The sequence below is a fragment of the Sarcophilus harrisii genome, chromosome 3, assembly GCF_902635505.1.
Source record: "Sarcophilus harrisii chromosome 3, mSarHar1.11, whole genome shotgun sequence".
NCBI lineage: Eukaryota > Metazoa > Chordata > Mammalia > Dasyuromorphia > Dasyuridae > Sarcophilus > Sarcophilus harrisii.
Genome location: NC_045428.1, coordinates 339,723,575 through 339,748,249, shown reverse-complemented (window position 1 = coordinate 339,748,249; position 24,675 = coordinate 339,723,575). Strand labels below are relative to the sequence as shown.

General features: G+C 35.0%; 1 protein-coding gene across 4 annotated transcripts in view; it reads right to left on the bottom strand.

Moving 5' to 3' along the window:
• Positions 1 to 24,675, bottom strand: part of RAB3GAP1 (RAB3 GTPase activating protein catalytic subunit 1) — a 95,430-nt gene that overhangs the window by 1,491 nt on the left and 69,264 nt on the right. For 2 of the 4 annotated variants that reach the window (XM_031960002.1, XM_031960000.1), the window contains exons 12-24: positions 23,864 to 23,956; positions 18,891 to 19,060; positions 17,893 to 17,982; positions 17,036 to 17,208; positions 16,091 to 16,145; positions 15,358 to 15,726; positions 8,865 to 9,002; positions 6,547 to 6,774; positions 5,807 to 5,903; positions 5,604 to 5,707; positions 4,597 to 4,712; positions 3,376 to 3,478; positions 742 to 762 (exon numbers count right to left, since the gene is read on the bottom strand). In XM_031960002.1, coding sequence (XP_031815862.1) covers positions 742 to 762; positions 3,376 to 3,478; positions 4,597 to 4,712; positions 5,604 to 5,707; positions 5,807 to 5,903; positions 6,547 to 6,774; positions 8,865 to 9,002; positions 15,358 to 15,726; positions 16,091 to 16,145; positions 17,036 to 17,208; positions 17,893 to 17,982; positions 18,891 to 19,060; positions 23,864 to 23,956 — 1,757 coding nt within the window. The remainder of the gene's footprint in view (positions 1 to 741; positions 763 to 3,375; positions 3,479 to 4,596; positions 4,713 to 5,603; positions 5,708 to 5,806; positions 5,904 to 6,546; positions 6,775 to 8,864; positions 9,003 to 15,357; positions 15,727 to 16,090; positions 16,146 to 17,035; positions 17,209 to 17,892; positions 17,983 to 18,890; positions 19,061 to 23,863; positions 23,957 to 24,675) is intronic. The other 2 variants (XM_003763817.4, XM_031960001.1) reach the window with 1 other exon arrangement.

Sequence of the window (24,675 nt, the reverse complement as noted above, 5' to 3'; positions counted from 1 at the left end):
CGGTAAGTTCAGCTCTCCAAAGGAGGGAGAGTCATGAAACCACATCTCCCTTGGTTTCTTTATAGCTAGCCACTCCAACAGCACTTTTCCCACGAACTCCTGAAGGCTGTTACCCCAGACTCCTCAATAACATGAGTGATGCAGAGAATTCCCTCAGGAGACTACTGAACACAGAAATTTAATCCTGTCCCTTCAAAGCTCAGATCTCTTCTTTCTGAGTCCAAACTCATTGGGAAGAATGTGGTTGGTTTGTAGGGGCCTCTCACGTGGTCCATTATCAAGTGATGTTGCTGCCACATGATGGCAGCCAATGAAGTTAAAACTCTATAAAAGTTCCACATATCAAAGGGACGTGCTTCTTTCATGGACTACACATTTAGCCATATTCTTCTAGATTGAACTCAGTCTCCTGTACTTTCCAATAATTCATGAGGAAAACAATTTTGGAAAAAGAGATAAAAACCACACTATGATAGAAGGACACCCAGAACCAAATATTTGAGACTTCCAAAGGAGTGACTTTGGGCAAGCATCACAATCTCCCAGTGCCCCTGTCCCCAAAACTCTATTAAGACCCCAAGTTACACAACAGCTGCCAATCTGTACTGGAAGGGAGTTTCCTCACACCAATGACATCACAGGTCCGGACCCAGAGAGAAAGAGAAGTGATTAGTCTTAATGACCTACATGAAGCTCGAGGGATGGAAAGGAGGAGTATGAGGGACAAAGGCTATTTGTTACCTCATCAGAAGATTCAGTCAGCTTGAGAAAGGGTGAGAAAAGAAACAGTGATGAAAGAGAAACAAGCAAGATGGTTTATAAGGGGATAAACGACAGATTTCACAATTATTTCAAAGGCAGCATGCATTGTATTCAGGAGTATGTTCCTGTCAAAAGAATATTGGGACAAACAAGAGTATAGCACAAACACATACAGTTTATACAAGGATGTCAAATAGAGTAAAAAATATGCTATTTCATGTTTACTCCATACATCAGACAGCCTGACTAAGGTAGGGAAAGTTAGGAATTAATGTTGGCTAATCAGGAATTGAGACAAAAAAATAGTTTTTGTGCATTGTATGGGCATAGGTGAGAAACAAGTATTCGTGACTCAGAAAACACACTTAACTCTTGAATTTTTAAAGCTACATTCACTTAATGTTAAAGAACTTTAGCAACACTCAAGAAAAATGATATTAGAATTCATTTTCAAGATATATGGATGGATATATATATATATATGTATATATATATATATATATATATATATATTCCTGAATTATTGTTCTCAATATAGAACAATTGTGATGAACTTAATTTAAAATTTACTGCTTTTAGGAAAAAGATAAAATATATATGAATACTGCTGTGTGGATAAGATAGATCAGTGAAGTTGTGATAGTCTTCCTGAAACCTGGTCACTTAACTGCAATTTTTAAAAACTCAGATATTAACATTCTAAATTCAATTTTAAAGTAACACAAATTATTTATCAATTATTAAAAGAAAAAGTTTTATGAATAAGATTGAAAACCATTTTGCCTTAGTTTTTTCTCTCAAAACCTGAAAATGTACCAACAAGATACTTATATTTCTGACTCATAATTCTCTGAGCCTTCACTACTCTTCACTATTTCACTTCTCTTAACATCATGCAATACACAGCAATTTCCACAAAGAAATATAATCCATAGGATTTTTTTAAATGCCTAAGAATGCAAATGATATTCTTCAAAGCAGCAAGAAGATATACTGCAAAATACTCAGGGGAAAAAATGACATTGGCAATAACTAGAGAAAATGATCATATCCATCTGTCCAATGTGCTGGGAAAAGTCTAACTATGGGTAAAAATGAAGTGCTTGACTGTGTGCCAACAAATAAATAATAAATTAAATAGAAGCTTCTATTATTATTTTCTTTTTTTTTGTTGTTGAGGCAATGGGGTTAAATGATTTTCTCAGGGTCATACAGCTAGGAAATATCTGAGACCAGATTTGAACTTAGGTCCTCCTGACTTCAGGGCTGCTGCTCTATCCACTGCACCACCTACCTGCCCTATTATTTTCTAAAATACTAATTTACAAGGATTTTGAAATCCTCAATTTCTGCTCTAAGATTTTGAAATTTAGGGAATTCACCCCTGATTAATCACATTTTTCAACATTTGCTAACTTCATTCTAAGTAACAAGTTATGGATGATCTTGGCTATTTTAAAATCAAAATATGGTATTAAATAGAAGAACAAAGAATCTAAAAATTATTTTTCCACAATGTAAAGACATTAAGTTTCCTTCCAATTTGACTCTGAGAAAAGTCAAAGTTGGGTCATTTACTATCAGGATCATCTCTAGGAAAGTGACATGCACTTAGCACATTTTTAAGTCTGTATTTTTTCTAAGTATCACTAAGATTCAAAAGATTGGCCTCGAAATAATATTACCCCTGGGAAGATGGCAGCTGTTTAAAATACAAAAATATTTTTTCTGTCAAGTGCTCAGGAGAGAGGAAGAGAGAAAACCTATGTCAAGCACTATTATCAATTCAATATTAACATATTCAAAGCTCTGTAGTTTTAAAAGTATCAAAGTGTACTGCCTAATGTTTAATGCTACAGTTTTGAAAATGGCTTTCTCCAGGTTACTTGTTTTGGGGGGAGAAGGATCGGATCTGTGATTTCATTGGTGTAGAGAACCCCCAACGAGTAAATTCCCTCTACCAATGCAGACTGGCAACTCCCATGCATATTAAAGTCTTGCAGAGTTGTGTGGAGAGCTAAGTAAAGTGACTTGCTTGAGGTCCTTTTCAAGAAGCAAATGATTAAGTTTAATATTAAAGCTTATTATTATTAGGGTTTAATAGTTGTAGGAAAAACTATGTTCTGGTCTGGAAGAGCAAACACCTGGCTGGCATTATTTAGTAACTAAGGAACTAAATTAAATGTTAATTTCTGCCAGTAATAATGAATCCCAAGCCCTTTTTATCTATGATGATCTACCAAGTCCTAAACATGTTTATTTTACAAAATAGGCCAATACATTAAGCAACTGGATTAAATTTTTATATGTGATAATTAATGGTCCAGAGCAAACATTTAGGTGAGGATTTTTAACAGTAATGTCAGCATCCTTCTAATATCCTGCGCGCGCATGCGCGTGCACATGCACACACACACACACACACACACACACAAAACTACACACAAACAGACTCACAAGGCTACTCTACACTCAATTACTGCTAAAGAACAAATTCAGAAACAGGTAAATTGCTGGATAACCGGCATCATTCAGAAGGCAGAAATGTTTTTCCATAAATGATTATAAGGTTTGAAAAGGCCTACGGCACAGTAAATAAACAATCTTGCATACCCTCTGAGCATTCACAAACAGCTTATGAATGATACTCCCAGCATGTCCTCTTCCTGCACCAATGACTGACACTTCAGGCTGCTCCAAGAGGCAACTCACAAACCTGCATGAAACAAACCATGAAAGCATGGAAGGCAAATAGCTCAGTTCACAGTTGTGTAGATCCTCCTAGATTAATTTTCTTGACAAGAGCTCAAAAGGATGCTTGCAAAATATACAAAAACTAGAGTGGAAATCCTGTTGCCAACAGAAACTGGCATTTTAAATTGAAAATTAAAATCAATGTTTATGATCTTACTGCTTTTTTGATAACTTATAAAATGTGAAAGAAACCCTAACTTTATTCAAGTTCAAGGAAAAATATTCAACATTTTCTTTCAAACTAACTTGGGAAATTTAGTTTTGAAGATGATAAAATTTTATTTAGAAAAGAAAAGCTTCATCTCTCCAGTTCACATGCTTTTTCTCAGAAGGAGTTTTGTGGGATTTTTTTTTACATTTCTTGTTGGACAAAGTCTCAATTGTAAATTGCACCATTATATGCATGTGTCACTGTGCTCCCAAAAATATATCACAGATAATGTATGGTGGAACTAATGAAGAGTCAGAGGCACAGAACCACCAGACACGCACCATCTGCTCACTAATTCACATACTGCTGTTTGGAGATGAATCATTTGATAGGAACCTACTCTTTTTACTGACAAGAAAGCTATCAAGGGCAAGGTGGTTTGCTAAATTTCATTCAACAAAAATCTTAAGATAAACTCAAGCCAGGAACAGATGTAAAGCTTTATCAAATGCTCAAAATCACAGAATTTGAGTTTGAGGTAACTTTCAAACAGGGCCAGCTGGTTCAACATCTATGCCCAAGAGAAATCCCCATAAAATCTCTGTATTCACAAGAGTTCCTAGTTCTTGGCCAGAATAGTCTACTAATATTGCCATATTTTCAAATAATCTTTCATAGACTCATAGAATAGTAAAGATAGAAAGAACCCTAGAATCTAATCTAAATTCCTTCATTTTACAGATACATGCGCAGAGCCACAGAGTGATTGACCCAAAGACACAAAGCTTGTTAGCAGCTGAGCTAGAAACAGGAACCTGCCATCTTCTCAACATTTTCACCACATGACTCCATCCACTGGAGAATTCACAGAAATGTTGCTTTCACCATCAGCAGTTGTATGTAACCCAGAGAAGCCATGCAGTCCTTACCTTTCTAGATCTTCCCTTTGCTCTTCTTGTTCACATTTCTCGGTTCCAAACTTGGCTTTCAATGAACGTGCTCTTGCAATAGTAGCCTCCACATTAGTAATCTGATGGATGATTTCCTATACATTTGAAAAAAGAAATCCATACACAGGAACAAAACAAGAAGCAAAAACTTTTTTTAAAAATTACTATATTATGAACTCCAACCATACTGGAGAGCCACCTTTGAAACTATGCCCAAGGGCATACTCTTTGATCCAGCAATTCTACTACTAAGTCTGTATTCCAAAGAGATTTTTTTTTAAAGGTGAGGGAGGGGAGAAGGACCTATTTGTACAAAAATATTTATAGCAGCTCTTTTTTTTGGTAGTAAAGAACTGGAAATTGAAGGTATGCCCATCAACTAAAGAATGGATGAACATGCTGTGGAATACAAATGAAATGGAATATTACTGTGCAATAAGAAATTACAAGCAGGCAGATTTCAGAAAAACATGTAAAGACTTACTTCAAAGTGAAGTGAGTAGAACCAAGAGAACATTGTACATAGTAATAGCAATACTGTATGATGCACAAGTGTGAATGATTTTACTATTCTCTTTACTATTACAGTGATCCAAGACAATTCCAAAGGACTCATGATGAAAATTGCTATCCACATCCAGAAAAAGAACTGATAGTGCCTGAATGCAGTTTGAAGTATCAGAAGTATTTTTCTTTCTTTTTCTTTTTTTTTGGTGGTTTTTTTTTTGCTTTTGGTCTATTTCTTCTTTAACAAAATGACTAATATGAAAATAGGTTCTATATGACTATACATATATAATCTACATCAAATTGCTTACTCAGGGAGGGAGGACATGAGGGAAGGAGAAAATTTGGAACTCAAAATTTTTTTAAAAAATGAATGTTTCAATTTGTCTTTATATGTAATTGGAAAAAAATACTATTAACAATTACAAGAAAGCAAGAAAGACATTTGGAAAGGACATATGACTACATGAGGAACTTACCTCCAATTTCTTGTCTTCTGGATTAGGGAATCGTAAAACTTTACTGGAATGGGATATTATCTGTTTTATGATTTTCTTAACTGAAGAAATGTTTTCCAGAGTTTCTGTCATTAAAAACACCACACCAATTATTTATTAAATAAGTTAAAAATATATCTTAATTTTGAAAAATGAGCAAATAATCAATCAAATGAGTGATTTACCTTCCTCCTTTACTTTGAGTACAGCTGCATGAATCACACAAGGTAAGAGATGCCTTGCAAGATCTGCAGGTTTTTGGACTGCCAAGTAGTGCAGTACCTGGAGAGAATATTCAAAGTGAATATTGCTATGGTTGGAGGGTACAGGCAGCTTTTCCCTATTTGTGTTCATGGTATACAAAACAATAAATTCCTTAGTAAAGGAATATCAAAAACTCATTTCACAAATGGCTAACTCATATTCTTCCTGTAAACCAAAATTTAAAAATTTAAAAGTATGAATATTCCAAAAAGGTTTCCAGCCTAAAGATGTGGCACATATATGTCCCCGAAAGATCAAAACAAACAAATAAAAAAAAATGGCCATTCTTTTTTTTTTTTTAACCCTAAATTGTGAGATGAGAAGTAGCTATTTCTAACACTACAATAAAGCCATAAAGATAAATGAAAAGCCAAACCTTGTCTTAATGGCATGAATACTTCATATCAAATGTATCCCTTATCATTTGATCAGTTTGCAATTAATTTTTATACTTAACATTCCAAAGGTAAAAATAAAGAGGGAAAAACCCACTTTATATTCTTAAAAGAGCTACTTTGGTGGGGTGAGTCGGGAAATTTGTTGGAATTTGACACTTTGATTCAAGTGTTCTCAAATTCTCATGACAGTATACCAAGTTGGCATTCAAATACTGCAAAAATCATCTTAATATTCTGAAAAAATAGATTTTATCATCAATTACCTTTTCTGCCTCCCGAGTGTCATCAAATAGTCTCCTCTGCCTTCGAGCTGGAACTGGCTTAGCTGTTTCCCAGGCCTCCACCCACATATTGCTAGGAATCTTCATTCGGGCACTCAACTCTCCTTTGAGGATCACATTGCCTTTTTCATCAACCACTTCCTCTTCAACATAATCCCGAGGTGAATACCACCTTACAAAATCCTCCAAAAAGCAACCAGGATTGGCTGCCTAAAATGAAACCCAGCCCCCAAAAAATATTTTTTTAAAAAAATCTACACAATCAAAATTTAAAACCAAGTCACTGATACTGATTTTGCAAAAAAAAGCTCTTTCACCAAGAGCCTGTTCATTATTTATACCATTTCAATATATAAGATAAATTGGATTTTTTTTACCTAGAATAAAGTCAGGTGCTAAAACTATTAAGTTCTGTTTGTGCTATCCTAGTATTACCAAAAAAAAAAAAAAAAAAAAGGAAACAAAGAAAGAAGGAAGGAAAGGAGGAAGGGAGAAATAAGGAAGGAAAAAAGGAAGCGAGGGAGGGAAGGAGGAAGAAAAAAGGGAAATTTTTTATTTGACAATTTCAGAAATCACAACTTGACATAAACTGAAAATGATTAAGAATCTGTATTAGATAAACTCAATTTAAAATTATAATCTATCACTGATTAGGAAAAAAAAACATTAAATATATTTAAGTTAAATAAATTCTGAAATATAGAAAATCACAGAATAATAATACAAAGTAGGAATTTTTCCCTTCAGAATAAGCCAAAATTGGTAGTACAATAAATTTTGGCTTTCAAAATTATTTTATCCTGCCATCAAAACCTGAAACTTTATATACCCAATCCCCATTCATATAAATTGTTCTGGGAGTGAAATAAAACCGGACTATAATTCCTCAAGTTTAAGGAAACCAAACTGACTATTAAAAAGCTTATTCCATGGGATAAAGAATTAATAATTAGATATATTAGAAATCTTAAAATAAGTCCAGTTTTGAGCCTGAAGATGAAGAGAGGACATGTCATTTTAAAAATAAGATAAAACTACCAAATCTATTGATAACAAAGTGCGATATTAAAGCATCAAGGCATTTTTTGATAAAATTTGTATCAATATATTAAAACTTGAGAATTAAGCTGCAAATATCACCGTTTTTTGTTATTTTCCTCCTGCTACCATTCTGTTTCATTCTTCCTGTTTAGAAATGCTCACTGAAATACTTATAATAGCAAATAGCTTTGCACCCAAATCATTAGTTGAAAAGTTCCAAGAAGGTAAAAACCAAAACCAAAAATAAAATACAATCACTCACAATGTAAAAGTGGTCTGCTATTAGAAGAATCCAAAATGGCTCATTTACCCTTGTTCATCTGCATTTGTCTCAAAGGTCCTTTGTTTAGTTTTCCCTTCAGTTTAAGGACTCCTCTAGTGAGGATATGGAAACAAATGGGAGCATGTTACCTGCATAGGGATCCTGGGAGCCAATAAAAAGGGGCTTCTAGAGGATGTAGTTAGAGTCATAGCAACAATAAACCTCTATTACAGATAAGTTGTTGAATGATAGACAGTTGTCCAGGATCATTCCTAATAGGCATCTGTATGTGATAGTATACACAGCACTGTTTGGAATGAGGAATTCTGGGCTTCAGTTATGGCTCTGGTACTTTCTGGGTACGTGGCCACAAACAAACCCTTTTACCTCTCTGGGCCTCCATTTCTTCATCTATGAAATGGCTCAGATTTGTCTCTTCCAACAATAACATTATCTGTCCTAGGCTTTAACTCAGTTCACCGAACTCCTCTTTTATTCCTTAAGTATATACTGTACTTTTTAAAAGTACAGTAATTTTAAATGTTTAATTAAAATTTGTAAATTAAATTTTAAATCTGCAAATTAAATTTGTAAATTTTAAAAATTTAGTAAAATATTTAAAAAATTCAGATATGTAGTTTGAAATGACATTTTTATATATTTAATATGAACAGAACTACAGAGTTTATTTGGAAGTAGTATACTTTTTTCTGCACAAAAGAAAAGAGGAAATTGCTAGATTCACATATTAAAATGTTTTCATTCTTAACTTTCAAGTAATTATTTAAAGTGTGGTATAGTTCTTTTTGTAATAATTCTGAAACAGATTTGAATGTGTCCTTTGAGGAGGCAGGGTAGAGTTACAAATAAAATCAAAGTCCCCCAGAAAAATAACATAACTATTCAAGCTTTTGGGTTGCTTCGAAGGGGCTGACTTTTACAGCTTCATCCAGGAAATGCTGAAAATAGTCCACAGAATGCTACTCATGGGGTGTACCTTAAAAGACTCCATATCTGAGAGCAAACAGGCGCTCTGCATGCGGGCCCGGAGGTGAGCACCTTCTGCAGATGTCCCCAATTTAGCCAGGACCTCAGACTGCTCTTCTAGCAGATCTTCTGTCATAGGGGCTGGTTCCTGGGAAGTACAAAAGGGCAGAATTGCAAACAGTTTCCCTCTACAGAGCACTCCCTTTGGAAGAGGATCATAAAAATAGAATAAAGACAATTATTTTACCTCTAGCAAGATTGAATTTCTAACAGAAGTAAAAGAGATGAAAGCTTTTTTAAACTGTCTTCAAAAACAACAAACTAGACATAAGGGTAAATGTAATTTTAACTCTCCAAATAAGATCTGGAGGTCTACTCTAAGGATATCTGCATTTAAAAGGTAGGAAAAGTCATGTCCAGAGGCAAACATTTTGCTGCCTGTTAAGATGAAAAAGCTAAAGTAAAATGTAATTGGGCATGACTAATCTAGATTAGACTAATGCAAATAATTCCTAATATGATCAACTAAAAGATAAATGTTTTAAAAGAGTGAAATAAATACACATATATATCTGCATAAAGGCAAATGGCTCTTCCCCCAGTTAAAAGCCCCCAAATAAGTAGGATCTGATGTCAGAAGATGAGTCTGTTTTAGTTCAAGAATATTATAATTGATGTTCCCAAGAGAAAGTTTTTGTTTGCTTTTAAGGTGAGAGAAAAATTAAGTACTTCCTAAGCACAAACAAAAAACAGCTAAAGCAAATTTGATGGAAAAAAGAATAATGCCATAGTCATTAAGAAGGTTACCTGACAACAGAAATTTCTACATTGTTCAGAGGCATTTAGGAAGATTCATTGAGAGTCAATTCATTTAAGTCCTGGAACTGAAAGATGCAAGATGCACAAATCTAAAGAATTACCACAACCTATCTGCTCTGTCTTTTAGGCATAAATATGTTGAAATTTCTATTATGGGATGATCAACAAACACTTATTAAGGGCTAAGTCTGTGCACTGAACTAAGTAATGTGTATATAGAGACAAAAGTAAAAACAGTTCCTTCTTTCAAAATGCTTAAACACACATATGAATATATATAAATAATATACAAAAAAGGAAAAGCTTGTTTTGGGAGGAATCCTAGCAGCTGAGGGGATCAGAAAAAATTTTATGAAAAGATAGTACTTGCAAATCAAGGGGATACCAGGGACTGGTAAATGGGGAAATAGAAGTAGGTATCTGAAACTAGGTATTAGGAAAAAGAGATGATGAAGAAGTATATTTCTGCCATGAGAAACAATCAGTGCAAAGTTATAGAAATGAGACAGTGAAGTATCATACAGCAAAGAAACCAATATGGCTTGAATATTCAATGTGAAGGTTTATAATAAAGGGAAAGAAGACTGGAAAGGCAGGAATAGCATAATAAGCATAAGCCACGATTTACAAATTTCTGGCAGGAAATAAAAATTTAAGAATTTAAAAACTTACAATACTATCTTCAATCAAGTCAAATAAAATTTGTGTTTGACTTGTTGTCACCTATAAATGTTCCATTTCTCACTCAACTTCCATGTTCACTAAATGTAAAAATACCTTATCTGATCATGGTTTGTTGTCATTCTTTTTGCTTATTCCTTTGCCAGCTTCCTCATATTCTCTGACTGCACCATAACTTCCTATTCCTCCTCCCCCTTAATTCCTTCCCATATCATCTCCTTTCTTCCTCCCTTCTCCATTTTAACTCCTTGATGAATCAGTTTAACTTACTCTTCTTTTGAGTCATTTGACCCCTAACTCTTTTGATGATTTTGCCCTGACAAGCCCTTTCCTTGGATTACTCCTACAATCTCCTTACTTTACTTTTTAGTCACATGCTGAATTAATGTTACTAGGTCAACTACAAATTTATGTTATAAAACCTTAACCAGGTCTTCACTACAAGAAGGCAATTCTTTACCATCAACCTAACTGATTCACTATTCTACTCACCACCATGTCTTTCTCCAGACTTTTTTCTTTCCTTAAACTTTTCAAGGCTCTTCTGACCCCTAGTCTCTCAACTGAGAAACTTGCACAGCCCTCTCTTATCTCCCTTCCTATTCTCAGATCACTTGGAGGCTTTCTGTATCTCTTTTTCTTCACTGCCATTACAGAGATAAACTCTTGACATGCTCGTCATCTTTTAGAGCTGATTAGATCCTCTATGATCTCTGTTCTCTCATTAATCTTTAATCTCTTCCTGCATACTAGTTTATCTTCCTAGTGATAACAAGCCTGCCCACATCTCCTTACCTCCTTACAAAAACCTTCACTTGATCCCTCTTGCTCCATATCTCTCCTACCTTTGGTGACTAACCTCCTTGAGAATTCTAGTCTACAATCAGTGCCTCATACTCTTCTTAACTGGGGCTTCTGAGATCATTAGTCATCTGTCTCCAAAGTACCAATGACCTCTTAATGGACAAATCCATTGGCCATCTCTCTTACTTGATTTTAAAAGTCCCCTTTGAGTTCCTATGGCCGAAGCCCAATTCTCATTTTTTCTGGAGGCTTTGGATGCAGAAGCTTTGACTTTGTTACCTTCTTCTGAGTATATTTTGATCTTCCTTGTCACCATAGTAACTTTCAGTGGTAAGAAACTTTTTCTGTTGTCTGCTCATTTCCCCAGTCTATTATTCTGCTTCTAACTCTTTGTTAAAGGAGGGCTCTGTTTCCAGGGAAGAGGGGGGCCCTGCCCCAGGCTGCAGGGGTTTGTGCCACATTCCTCAGAGATCCTTCTGGACACCCAACTATGAGCTCTCTCTTCTGCCCTGGAGCTGTGAGCAGGGTCCATTCCCAACTGGAACTCTGGGGCTGAGGCTCCTCTGACCTGGGCCAGGGCTGCACGCTGTACTCCTGCTCTGTTCCTACAGACTTCCCTGCTGACCATCTAGCTCCAATTTGGTATCCCCAGGCTGAGTGGTCTGGAAGCCACCAGGACTGCTGCTGATTCAGAAGTCGGTCCAGGCCAGGTCGGGACTGAACACTGGACTCCCCGCTGCTATCACAGACTTTTTTGCTGAGCTTCCAAGACACCTTTGGATAGAAAATGTTCTGCTCCATCTTTTTGGGTGTTCTGATGCTCTAAAATTTGCCTAGAGTCATTATTTAAAAGAATTTGGAGTAGTTTGGGGGAGACCGCAGCAAATTCCTGCCTTTCCCCCTCCACCTTGGCTCCAGCCCACTCATTGGTCTTTTCTCAGTCCTCATTCTTCTACATCTCCTGATCAGCCTCTTTTCCTTGGCACTTGCTTCTTTCTCGGGTTCCAGCAGCTCTACCCTGATTCTCTTCCTATTGTCAGACCACTTCTCAGTTTCCTTTAATAGAGTTTCATCCATGTCATTTGTTCCTGCGAATCATGGATGTCCCCCCAGGGTTCTGTTCTGGATGCCCTTCTCCATCTGTACTACTTCACTTGGTAATCTCATCAGCTCCCAAAATTCAATCATCATCTCCCCCCTACTTCTATAGCCCAACCCTCTCTCCTCACCATTATTAGGCCCTTATTCCCAACAGCCTTCTAGACATCCTGAACCAGATGTGCCCAAAAGCAAACTCTTTCTCTCTCCCCTTTCCCTCAAACTTTCCCTTCTTCCTAATATTCCTGTTACTATGGAAAGCACCACCAAATTTTCCCAGACACCCAGGCTCACAACTCAGCTACCAGCCCTACTCATCACTCTCATTCACTACCTCTAATTCTACCTTTGTAATACCTCTCAAATATGCTCTCTTCTCTGCTCTGACACTGATTCCTCTCTGGGGCAGGCCCAATCTGTTTCTCTACGTCAAATCTCTCTCTACATCAGTCCATAATCTTCAGGTGCCAAGATGATCTTCCTAAAATGCAGGTTACCCTCCTATTCAATAAATTCCAGTAGCTTCCTAACCATCCTGATCAAGTTTTAAAAACCCTTTATTTTCAAATGAGTTAAAGAACATTTTGCAGACTTTAATGTGGGTTAACAATAGTTACTGTTATTAATATTATTTGGCATTCCAAGGTCTTCACACCTAGACTCCTTCAGCCTTTCTAGTCTCCTTACACCTTATTCCACATCCCGTTTCCCTCTACTCTGTGCCTCCTTGGCTGTTCCTTGCACAAGCCTTCTATTGATTGATTCTGTGCATTTTCAATGGAAGTTCCTACCTGGAATCCCTTTCCCTGTTCATCTCTGATTCCTAGTTTCCCTCTTTCTTCAAGCCCCTACTAAAATCACACTTTCTGCAAGAAGCCTTTCCCAATTCACCATTAGCATTTTCTCTTGTAATGACCTCCAATTTGTCCTGTATATATCTTGCTTATACATAATTTTTGTTGTTGTTGATTCCCCATTAGACAATTAACTCCTTGAAAGCAGGGACTTTTTTTTTTTTGCCTTTCTTTGTGCTTAGCACAGTGCCTGACACATAGGTATATGCTTAACAAATGCTTGTTGACTTTATTAAACTTCTTGTCTCTACATTCCCTGACCCCACACTGGCACCTAAAAACCCTTATCACACTATTTCCATGTACATGTTAGCATTCTTACACTAAAGAATTTCACATTGGGCCTTAGCTAAAAATCAGGATTAAATATAAAACTTGGACACCCAGTTTTGTGCCAAGATGGCAAGAGAGCTGTGAAATCTGCCTTGTTGTTTCTCTTACTGAGGTTAATTGAGTCTCACTCAATCTTTCAGCCTGATCACTCAAGGGTCTCCCTTTTCCTTATCTGTTTCTTTTAGATGATCCTGCCCAGAATCTCCAGCTTTCCCAAAATCTCCTGCAGAAGTACTAGAGGCAAAATCAGAAAGTGTGGACTTTCTTACTTCATTGCGTGCTCTCTTCCTTTCAATACAACAATTTAACATCTAGGGAAAATGGAAACATTTACATTTTATTTAAAAATATATAGCTGTATAGCTTTCAGTCATGGCACAGTCAAATACTTGGAGTCACCAAATGCAAATGACTTTTTATTGTTTACTGAGAAATAACAAATATGAGGAATTCAAAGAAGCTTGAGAAATATATATGAAATGATGCAGACTAAAATAAGCAGAATCAAATCATATGTAAGAGGACATAAACAATGTAAATAAGATCACCAAAAGGAAGCAAAATTTGAGTAAAGAAAAAAAAAATAATAAAGTCCTTGAAAAAAGATAACAAAACCTCCTTCCCTCCCTCATGGCACAGAGGTGAAAAATACTACTATGTAATACTGAATATGCTATTGGAAAGGATTTCTGTACTGGATATGGGTACTTTTAAATTTATTCTGAATAAAGGTTCAAATGGAAAGGAGAACATGGCAAATATAAAGAGAGCAGATAGAAGATAATTTAAAAGAGGAAGACACTAGCATTTGGAGGAAAAGGCCTTCTGTAGAAAGCAGGATTGAGCTTAGTCTTTAAGGAAATCTGAGGCAACAGAGAAAGTGGAAAAGAAAATGAATTCTCTTTTTTTGGATATATCGAACCTAAAATATCCAAAAGGGATGTATGGTGATGTATGGTTATTAGCTCAGGAAATCATCAAAATATTTATAGTAGTACTTAATATGACTGTAGTTGTAAAGAATTGATAGATGTACATGAACTGTTGTTTGGCACAGAGTTATTAACTCTTTAAAGTTATTTTTAAAATTCTTATTGAGAAAAGACATCTTAGTTAAAAGTCATACTTTTCTATATTACAACCACAATCTCAAGACCTTCATTATCCAATCAACTACCCAGTTCTTTACATTTTCACATCTTTATTCCAAGCTCTAACTATCTCACAGCCACCACATTAGTTTCTTCTGCTCCAAAAAAGAAACAAGAATCATTTTTGTTAAAGATTCACATCATTTCTCTTACTAAAATTCTAAAATGGCTTATAGCTATATTCTGAATTAGGCTGAACTTTGATCATAGATTGGAAGGTCTCTCAACAATTTCCATATTTCTTTTCCTTTTCCATTACCTTTTACCTGATACCTTAATTTAGCAATATATTAGGAATTTCTCACTTGTTCCAAATATGGATTGGACCTTTAAGATAAATGCTTTAAATTTATTTTCTTTTTTTTAGCCTACACATATTATTCAAAAAGAAATTTCCTTCCTTCCCTTCCTTCCTTCCCTTCCCTTCCCTTCCCTTCCCTTCCCTTCCCTCCTTCCCTCCCTCCCTCCCTCCCTCCCTCCCTCCCTTCCTTCCTTCCTTCCTTCCTTCCTTCCTTCCTTCCTTCCTTCCTTCCTTCCTTCCTTCCTTCCTTCCTTCCTTCCTTCCTTCCTTCCTTCCTTCCTTCCTTCCTTCCTTTCTCTCTCTCTCTCTCTCTCTCTCTCTCTCTCTCTCTCTCTCTCTTTCTTTCTTTAACATTTACAAGTGTTTTAAGTGCTTGGACACAGACAGAGAGCCATCACTTCCTACTATATTCCATGAAACCAAGCAAAAAATAAAGTTAAAAATGACTGATCCATTGCCTACCTGTGTTATTGGAATGTAGAGAGGTTCACCTGTGTGTAGCAATGTAAGTTTTCCATGTTGATGTAGGCGTCCTTCTGGCTTCAAACATGACAATTCTTTGGCCCCTCCTTTCTTTCCACTCTCTTGTCCATTTCCCTTCAGTTCCTCTGTATCACTTAAGCATTCAAAATATTCTTCTTCACTGTCACTCCAGGAATCCCAAGACTTTCCTACCTCTCCCTTTTCCTTATCTGTTTCTTTTAGATGATCCTGCCCAGAATCTCCAGCTTTCCCAAAATCTCCTGCAGAAGTACTAGAGGCAAAATCAGAAAGTGTGGACTTTCTTCCTTCATCGCGTGCTCTCTTCCTTTCAATGCAACAATTTAACATCTAGGGAAAATGAAAACATTTACATTTTGTTTAAAAATATATACCTGTATAGCTTTCAGTCTCCAAAACATTTTCTCTCTACCCTGTCCATATATTCTGAAAATAATGTCAAGACTGACAGGGGACATGAAGCAATAAATTATATAATGACATCTTTTTGTTTTTGTTTTTGCGAGACAATTGCCCAGGGTCAATCAGCTAGGAAGTATTTAGTGTCTGAGGTCGCATTTGAACTCAGATCCGCCTGACTCCAGGGCCAGTACTCTATCCACTGTGCCATCTAACTGCCCTTACAGTATTTTTTACAAAATGTGTTTTTTTATTTAAGTTACTAATTAACACACACTGGTTAGAAAATATTTACCTGAAGCTTTTGATGAAGCAAACAACATCTGAGGTCTGGGACTCCATTAGCTAATCTAAAGAAAGAGCAAAGAAAAATAACAATTTATAATTTTACAAAAATTATTATTGAATTATAAATTTTCCATGGTATCACACATTTTTAGTCATATTTAGGGAAAAAATTCCTAGAAACAATTTTAAATGACAAGAAAACTACACGAGATAGTGAAGGCTGAAACCTCAGAAAGAGTTACATTTTACTTTCACTATATCCCTATCTCCATACCACTTAAGCAAACACAAGGTTTCAATACTCCCTGGCAAACTAGAAAATCCCAAAGTTTGGGATCTTAAGTGAAATTCCTTAACTTAATCATGTGACATGTGAAGGAAAATAATATAAGTTTGAAAAAATGAGAGCCATGAAATGTTAGGCAAAAAAGACTTTGTATTTTATCTTTGAAGAAATAAAGAAACCACCAAAAATTTGTAAGAAGAGAAATGATATGATTTGACCTGTGTGTTAAGAAATATTATTTAAACTATTGTGTAATTATTGGAGTAGAGATACTGAAAACATAGAAATCAATTAGGAAGCCATTTTCATAGTCTAGTGAAAAGGTGATGAAAACGTAAAATCAGATGATAACCACAGGTTTCAAAAAGAGAACAGAAGTAAGATATTTGGAATTGGAAACAAATAGAAATCAGGTTAACGTTAGGAGAGAGGCAGGAAAGAGGAAGTGAGGAGAAGAAAAAAATAAATAATGACATTAATAGAAACAGGCAAGTCCAAAGGGAAAGTCTGGGTTTGGAGGAAGATAATCAGTTTTTCTGGATAACATTAAGTCAAAATGCCAGTCAGTGACACACCCGAGTATCATGCAAGGAACTGACAATGAAGGACTGAAATTTAGCAAAAAATCAGGCTTAGATATATAGACTTAGGAACAGAAGCATTTACCCTGGAATCAGAAAGTTGTTTTCCCATCTGAAGCGCATTTCAAGGACAAATTCTTGCCAAAGATGTGCCACGCCTTTCACCCCTCCATGGTAGAAATTGATCATACAAAGGCACAAAGCCAGTTTGTAGGTCAAACTGTCAGAAGGTGCAGATTTGAACTGATTGTAAAGATTCTAAATGTAAAAATGAAAAGAAAAATATTTTTTAAAAGCATATACAAAATATACTATGAACTAATACAGAATAACCTAGTTTATATTTGACATATAGATATCTGATATATCCTTGAGAGAGGTAAGGCATAGATAGGTATGAAAAAGTGGATGTGTCATTTCTCATTTCATTAAGAAGTTTTCTACTTACTTTGTAGTGTTTAAGAATAAAGATAATTGTGCAGAAACATTTATTTCAGAAACTCTAAAACATGAAAAAATTGAGCATTGAACAAAAATTAGATATTATTTTTTCACTGATTATAGAAATCTTTCCACCTATACAATATGTCCACACCAATTCTATGTAATAAAGGACTTTTTATTTCACGTAAAGCATGAAATTTTTTTTTCATAGAATGGTATAAGACAATTTTAAAATATAAAAATTCATTCTAAAAATTTAGGATAGAGAGCAGCTCTCCTGGCATTTTCACTGGATAATAATATCATAGTTTTATCACTAGAAGGAACTCTAGACACCAATGGCTCCCTCTCTATCATCATTTCATTCTACAGATGAAGAAATTTAAGCACACAGAAGTTAAATGGCTTTTCCCAAAATTACATAGTCGACATATCTAGAAAGCTAAGTTGCAAAAATGCTTTATATTCATTTAACAATGAGTACCCAAATTAACTTACATATTCTTCATTATCTATTGAAGGATTATTGTTGCCTGTTGAAGTAAATCCATCCAATGGTTTGTCACAAGCAGCATCAGGGAATAAGAACTTAAAGAGAGGAAGAAAATCTGCTTTTAGATTCAACTTTTTTGGTATTTCATTCACCATTCTTTCAATTTTTTATTCATATAGGCTGACCTGCTATTTGGCCTTTCCTGACTTGAGTGTTAAAAAGTTAAAGAGTTCCTATTACATTAGAAATTTGTCTTCTATACATACTCTTTTTTTTATTTTTTTATTTAATAGCCTTTTATTTACAGGTTATATGCATGGTATACATACTCTTACAGAAGTGATCCTTGCAAACATCTGAGGCAAAATCTCAGTTTTCCTGATTCGAGGTCCAGTATTCTACAACCTAGCTGCCTTGAACATATAAAAGACATCTATTTCTTGAATGGCATACAAAATGCTTGAAAATCAGGTGCTTTTTGAGGAGTAAGGATGTCCCCTTAGATTTTAACTGAACAGAAAATGAACCTGAAAACTTTCTATCTTATAAGAAACAATTATTTTAAAAGAACTTCAACTGTGATTGGATGAACTGACGAGATCCTTTCAATGTCTACACTAAAGAACAAAGCTAAGCATTAACTAAATATACATGACAGATTAGCTGGACTCATTGTTCAAATATGAGGACTGAACTACATTATACTGTGAAAGTTTCATTATCCTCTCTCAGAAAAAAGAGCTTAGGAGCCACCAGGGGCAATAACAATGAATAGTTTTCCCTAAAAGCCACTGAAGCTTTTAGGTCCTACTAGTCTATTGCTGGACTAAAGTTCTCAGAAGATCATCCTCAATTGTAAAACACCAGTTTTACACAGTACAATAATATAAATACTATATAAGTATCATAAAATACTACATAAGTACTACACAAAGAGTGTATATGTTATATAATGTATATGTATTTACATGTTAGCATAATAATAAAAAAAATTATCACATACCAAGAGAATAGCATTGAGGACATCATTATTCAGTGGTGACTCTTCAACACCCCTGTGCTTTCTAATCTTCTTCTTTGCACTGTGTACCATATTTGTAACTGATAACTTATGGATTGGAACTGGTGCTGGTTCTGTCAGCTTTGATAATGCATGAGTTATATCAACAGTTTCTAATAAAAAAAAACACACAGAAAATGAGTACAAATTATAATATGTTCCAGAGTAGGGAGAAAGGATAAATAAAGTATGTGGTTATAAAAAAGTAGGTTAGTCATTCTTCAAAAATTAGAAACTCTATTACCAACTGCTTAAGTTTTCCATGCAAGCATGTGGGACAAAGATCTCACAAAAATTTTTTTGCATGGAGGAGTAGGTTGGTAAATTTCAAGCTCTTCTGATTTCCCCACAAATAGAATAAATTTGTACTTCAGAGTGAACATAAACTGGTAAAAAATCAAGATGATTTGGGGCAGAATAGGGGTGGGTCCTCCCAATACAACCTAAGAAGATCTGAAGAAAGGCCCAGTCCAGGATGAACCTGTGTGAAGTACACCACCTCCCTCTAGCTTCTCAGAAACACCTAGTGGGGACCCCTGGGCTAGCTGGGTATGACAGGAGCCTCAGCCGGAATCAAAGGAACTTTCACCTCCAGACTGTTTGTGGAGTTGGGGTCTTGAGTTTGAGAAGACTGAGGGAACCTCAGCTTATTGGGAATGCCAGGCCTCAGTGCTGCTAAGGATCCTGGGTGAGAAGGAACCAGCACACCCATTGAATGCAAAGGCAGGCAGGCAGGGATTCTGCTGGCTACGGGCACTTGGCTAGAGAGTGGAGCTCTTGGTTTGGGATTCCTGGTCAGAGAAGAGAGCTGAAGGGAAGCTATAGGAATCTTCCACTCCAGGATTACACTAATTCCTCTCATTAAAAAATATGAACCAAAAAAGAAGAAAGAACCCAACCAAAAAAATTTACTATGGAAACAGGGAAGACCAAGATTCATCTTCAGAGAACACTGAAGTTTAAAAAAAAAAGCTTCTTGTCCAGAGAGAATTTATAAAAGAACTTAAAAAAGAATTTAAAAATCAAATGAGAGACATTGAGGAAATGCAACAACAATAACCAAAAATTATTCAAGAAAAACAAGATGATTATGAAAAAGTTAACCAACTAAAAAAGACAATAGTTTCAAAGACGAAAATAACTCTTTAAAAATTAGAATTGATCTGATGAATGTGGAACTTTTCAACAATGAGACGATTCAGGCCAGTCCCAATGATCTTGTGATGAAGAGAGCCATCCATACCCAGAGAGAGGACTGTGGGAACTGAGTGTGAACCACAACATAACATTCTCACTCTTTTTGTTGTTGTTTGCTTGCATTTTATTTTCTTTCTCATTTTTTCCTTTTTGATCTGATTTTTCTTGTGCAACAGGTTAATTGTATAAATATGTATGCATATATTGTATTTAACATATTTTTCTATTTAACATATATTAGATTACCTGCCATCTAGGGAAGGGGGTTGGGGGAAAGAGGGGAAAATTTGAAACACAAGACTATGCAAGGGTCAATGTGGAAAAATTATTCATGCATGTCTTTTGAAAATTAAAAAAGCTTTAATTGAAAAATATTATTGCTTTGCAAAAAAAAAAAAGAAAGAATATTAGAATTGGGCAAGGGGAAGGCAGTAGAGCTATAAAAGATCAAGAAATAACAAAATGTACTCTAAAGAATGAAAAAAATAGAACAGAATGTGAAACATCTTATAAGAAAAACAAGAAATCTAGAGATCAGATCAAGAAAAGAAAATATAAGAATAATTGGATTGCCTAAAAATTGTGACCAAAAAAAGTACCCTGACACAATAATGCAAGAAATAATCCAAGAAAATTGTCCTGGAGTGATAGCATGTGAGGGGAAAGTAGAAACAGAAAAAATCCACAGATCACTATCTCAACATGATCCTTTGTGGAAAACACATAAGATAGCTCAAAAGAAAGTTTGGGGCAGAGTTAAAATAAAAATAGTAATTATGTCATACAAATGAAGTACAGAGGAAAAACAGACACAAAGACATTAGAGAGAAGAGGAGGGTTTGTAGTTCAGAAAATCTACTCACTTCAGGAATGGGTTAAACAGGTAAAACAACATATATACTATGAAGGATATAGTACCCTCCAAAATCTATAAAGAAAGAGGGGGGAAGGGAAGACAAAGGAGGGATACATGGATAGGGGGAGGTTAAATAATAATAGCAAGGCAAGTTAAGATCAGAATTAAAGCAGAGGGTCAGCAGGAATAGAAAAGATATGTGTGTATGCATGTATATGTATATTTATCTACATATGTATAAATAAATATATCCTTTCTTAACCATAGCTTGGGGGCGGGGGGTAGGAAAAGGGGGAAAAAAGAATAAAATAAAAAAGGTGTACAGCAGAGAATAGAAGAATTAATTTACAAGGAAGTAAAGATGGACACTTATGAATATAATTTCTTCTACTAATATATACACTTTCTTGAACTAGTATTTGTTTTTATACGTTTTGAATCCTCTCCGATGTTCTGCTGGGCAAATTACAATGTTCTCTTTGTTTTGTTTCATTTTGTTTTGTATTTCTTTTCTGTTTTTCTTTTTTCTTATTGTATTGCTTTAAATAAAATTAATTTGGGGGAAAACATAAAATAGATAATTTTGATTATTTGATTTGATTATACAAAATTACATAAATAAATATTATTTATTATAAATAAATATTAAATTACATAAATAAAATTATATATTAATGATTATATAAAATTTAAAAATTAAAAAAAATTACACACAAAAATTTTTTTCACTCTGCAAGGAATCCCAATGAATCATAAGTTCATAACTTTCATTTAAAAAATATCCTAAACTTTTTTACATGAAGACATCATTAAATATTCTCATAATACTTCAAAACAAGCTCCTTGATTTTAGGGCACACACCAAGTTAAGAGAGAAAATTTTGAGCCATAGAATATTAAAAATTTGAGGAAACTTGGAGTTCATTTAATTCAACACTTTCCTGAAGCAAGAATTCTCTTTAAAATAACCTTGATCTCTTGTCATCCTACTTTACTTAAATACCCATAGGAACTCAAAACATTCTGAGATAACCCATGCTAATTTTGAAGAGTTCTATTTTTTCAGGAATTTCTTTATATTAAATTTCAATCTCCCTCCCTAGAATTTCCCTAAATAATCCTAGTTCTGTCCTCGAAGACCAAGCAGAACAACTGTAATTCTTTCACAATACAAGTTTTGAAATATTTGCAGCCCAGGCTTTTTTTCTTCCTTAGACCTAATTCTTTCAATTAATCATTGCATGACACAATTGCAATTATTCTTACTTTCCTGATTACCCTCTTTTGGAATGCTCTTTTTATTAATGTCTTATCAAAAACATAATGTCTAGAACAGAACAGAAGACTTCTAACCTCTCTCAGTTCATAATAATATATTATGATTGGTATCCAAAATGCCATGAATTACCTTTTTTTAAATAATAGCTTTTTATTTTCAAAATACATGTGAAGATCATTTTCAACATTCACTCTTGTAAAATCTTATGTTCCAAATTTTGTATGAGCTTTTTTTGGCTGCCATGTCACAGATACCAAGTTTTCAGTCCAATATTTTCACATGAACCATATAGTCATGTCTCTTATAGTCTGAATTTGTATAGTGGATTTTGTGAACCTAAGTTCAGAATTTTACATTTATTAATATAAATTTCCTCATCAAATGTGGCTCATTGTTTTAGCTATCAAGAACTTTTTAGAATCCAATTCTGTCATTCAGTGCATTAACTAGCCTTTCCCTGCTTTTGTAGAACATGTTTTATGTTTGCCATCTATATCTTTATCTTTTGGTAAAACTCTTGAAAAGAACAGAGTGATGATCAGAGCTCTCTAACTCTGCAGTAGACACATTCCAAATTCAAATCAATGCACATTTATTAAGCATTTACAATATAAGTTACATTGTGTCAGGAACTGGGAGCAAGAAAGACAAAATCGATAATCGTTAACTTCAAGGAAAAGCAGAAACACGTACACAAATTAAAGACTGAGAGCCATTTGAAGAGAGATACATGAGCCCATAGGTGTTGGTGAGATCATTAAGAAAGGGAGTGCATAAAGCAAGGAGGCCCAATCAGAACCTTAAGGATCACTTATATATAGGAAACAGGAGATGAGTGATTAACCAGCAAAGGAAAATGATCAAATAAATACAACTATCCAAGCTCAGCAATATTGTAGAAAACCAAGTAAGCTAGTGATAGTTGATAGTTTCAAAAGCTCTAGAGGTTAAGGAGGAAGACAGAGAAGGTTTTACCGCTCACATTACTGCTAATCTTCCTCCCCTCCCCCCCTGCAGCAATTGGGGTTAAGTGACTTGCCCAAGGTCACACATCTAGGAAGTATTACATGTCTGAGGCCACATTTGAACTCAGGTCCTCCTGACTTCAGGACTAGTGCTTTATCCACTGCACCACCTAGCTGCTCCAAGATTACGGCTAATCTCGAAAAACACAATTTCAATATTGTGTGAGGGTCATGTTCATACTGTAACTTATTCAGCCATCCCCAGTTAAAAAGGAGAATGTTGGATACTCATATTAATTCATTAATTTACCTCTTTGGAGTTGAACTAGATCTGAATCACTCCACTATAATACTATTCAATCTCTTTCATAACTTGTTCATAAGACCAGTGTGGAAGGTATTAAAATGGCTTTGCTAGAGTTCAGGTATTTTATATGTAGATGTCATTTTATTTATCTTGTAACATAATAGTCCTGTCAAAACCGATAACTTTCATTCCACTACAAGTTACTTTTCTAAATATATCAAAAAATAGATCAGATAAAAAAATTCTAAATTATCAAAATTTCTTAAAGAAAAAGAACAGAAGCTTGAATTTCACTAATTTAAAATTAGTTACCTCTTCCTTCTTCTTCAAATGTGGATCTTCCAAGAATTTCATCTGTTGATTCCTTTCTCCGGCAAATTTTAAAGAATTCAGTAACAAAATCTCCTAAGAAGAAAAATTTGACTCATTTTAGAAAATTAACAAAAAACAAACTATCAATTATAGTGCTCAAAAATGCCAATATGTGCATTTGAAAACAAAGGTAACAGATAATATCTTTCTTCCCTACTGTAATCACCCTGGATCCCTCCCCCAGATCCCCATCAAAACAAAGGAGTTTCCCCAATACACCAAGAGATGGACTTTAGCATTGCTCCATCCAAACTGGACACAGAATTACATGACTTAATCACTGCACTGCTCCCATCTCCAGTAATTGTAAATAATATTCTTTAACAAATCTCATTTCTCCTTTTTTTCTCTCATTAATATGGATGCTGATCTAAAAACCTTTACTGGAAGTGGGATGGAGCCAATATAGCAAAGATTAGGCAGGGACTCACTTGAACTCTTTCACAAACTCTTCCAAAGCCTTTAAAAAAAATGACCTAAAATAAATACTGAATTGTCAGAATCCACAAAAAGATGGGATGACAAAATTTTCCAGCCCAAGACAACTTAAAAGTTTGTCAGGAAAGGTCTATCTCACTGGAGTGAGCACTCTCCAAGTGCAGGTCCCAATAGCTCAGATCATCCCCAACAAGCCAGAAGCAGCCTTGAAAGTGAATGATCATCAGCCACAGTAGCTGCTTCTGAGATCCTCCAGAGAGCTAGTTCAGACATTACATTTTGGAGCCCAATGTGGGGCCCCCCAGAAGGACATT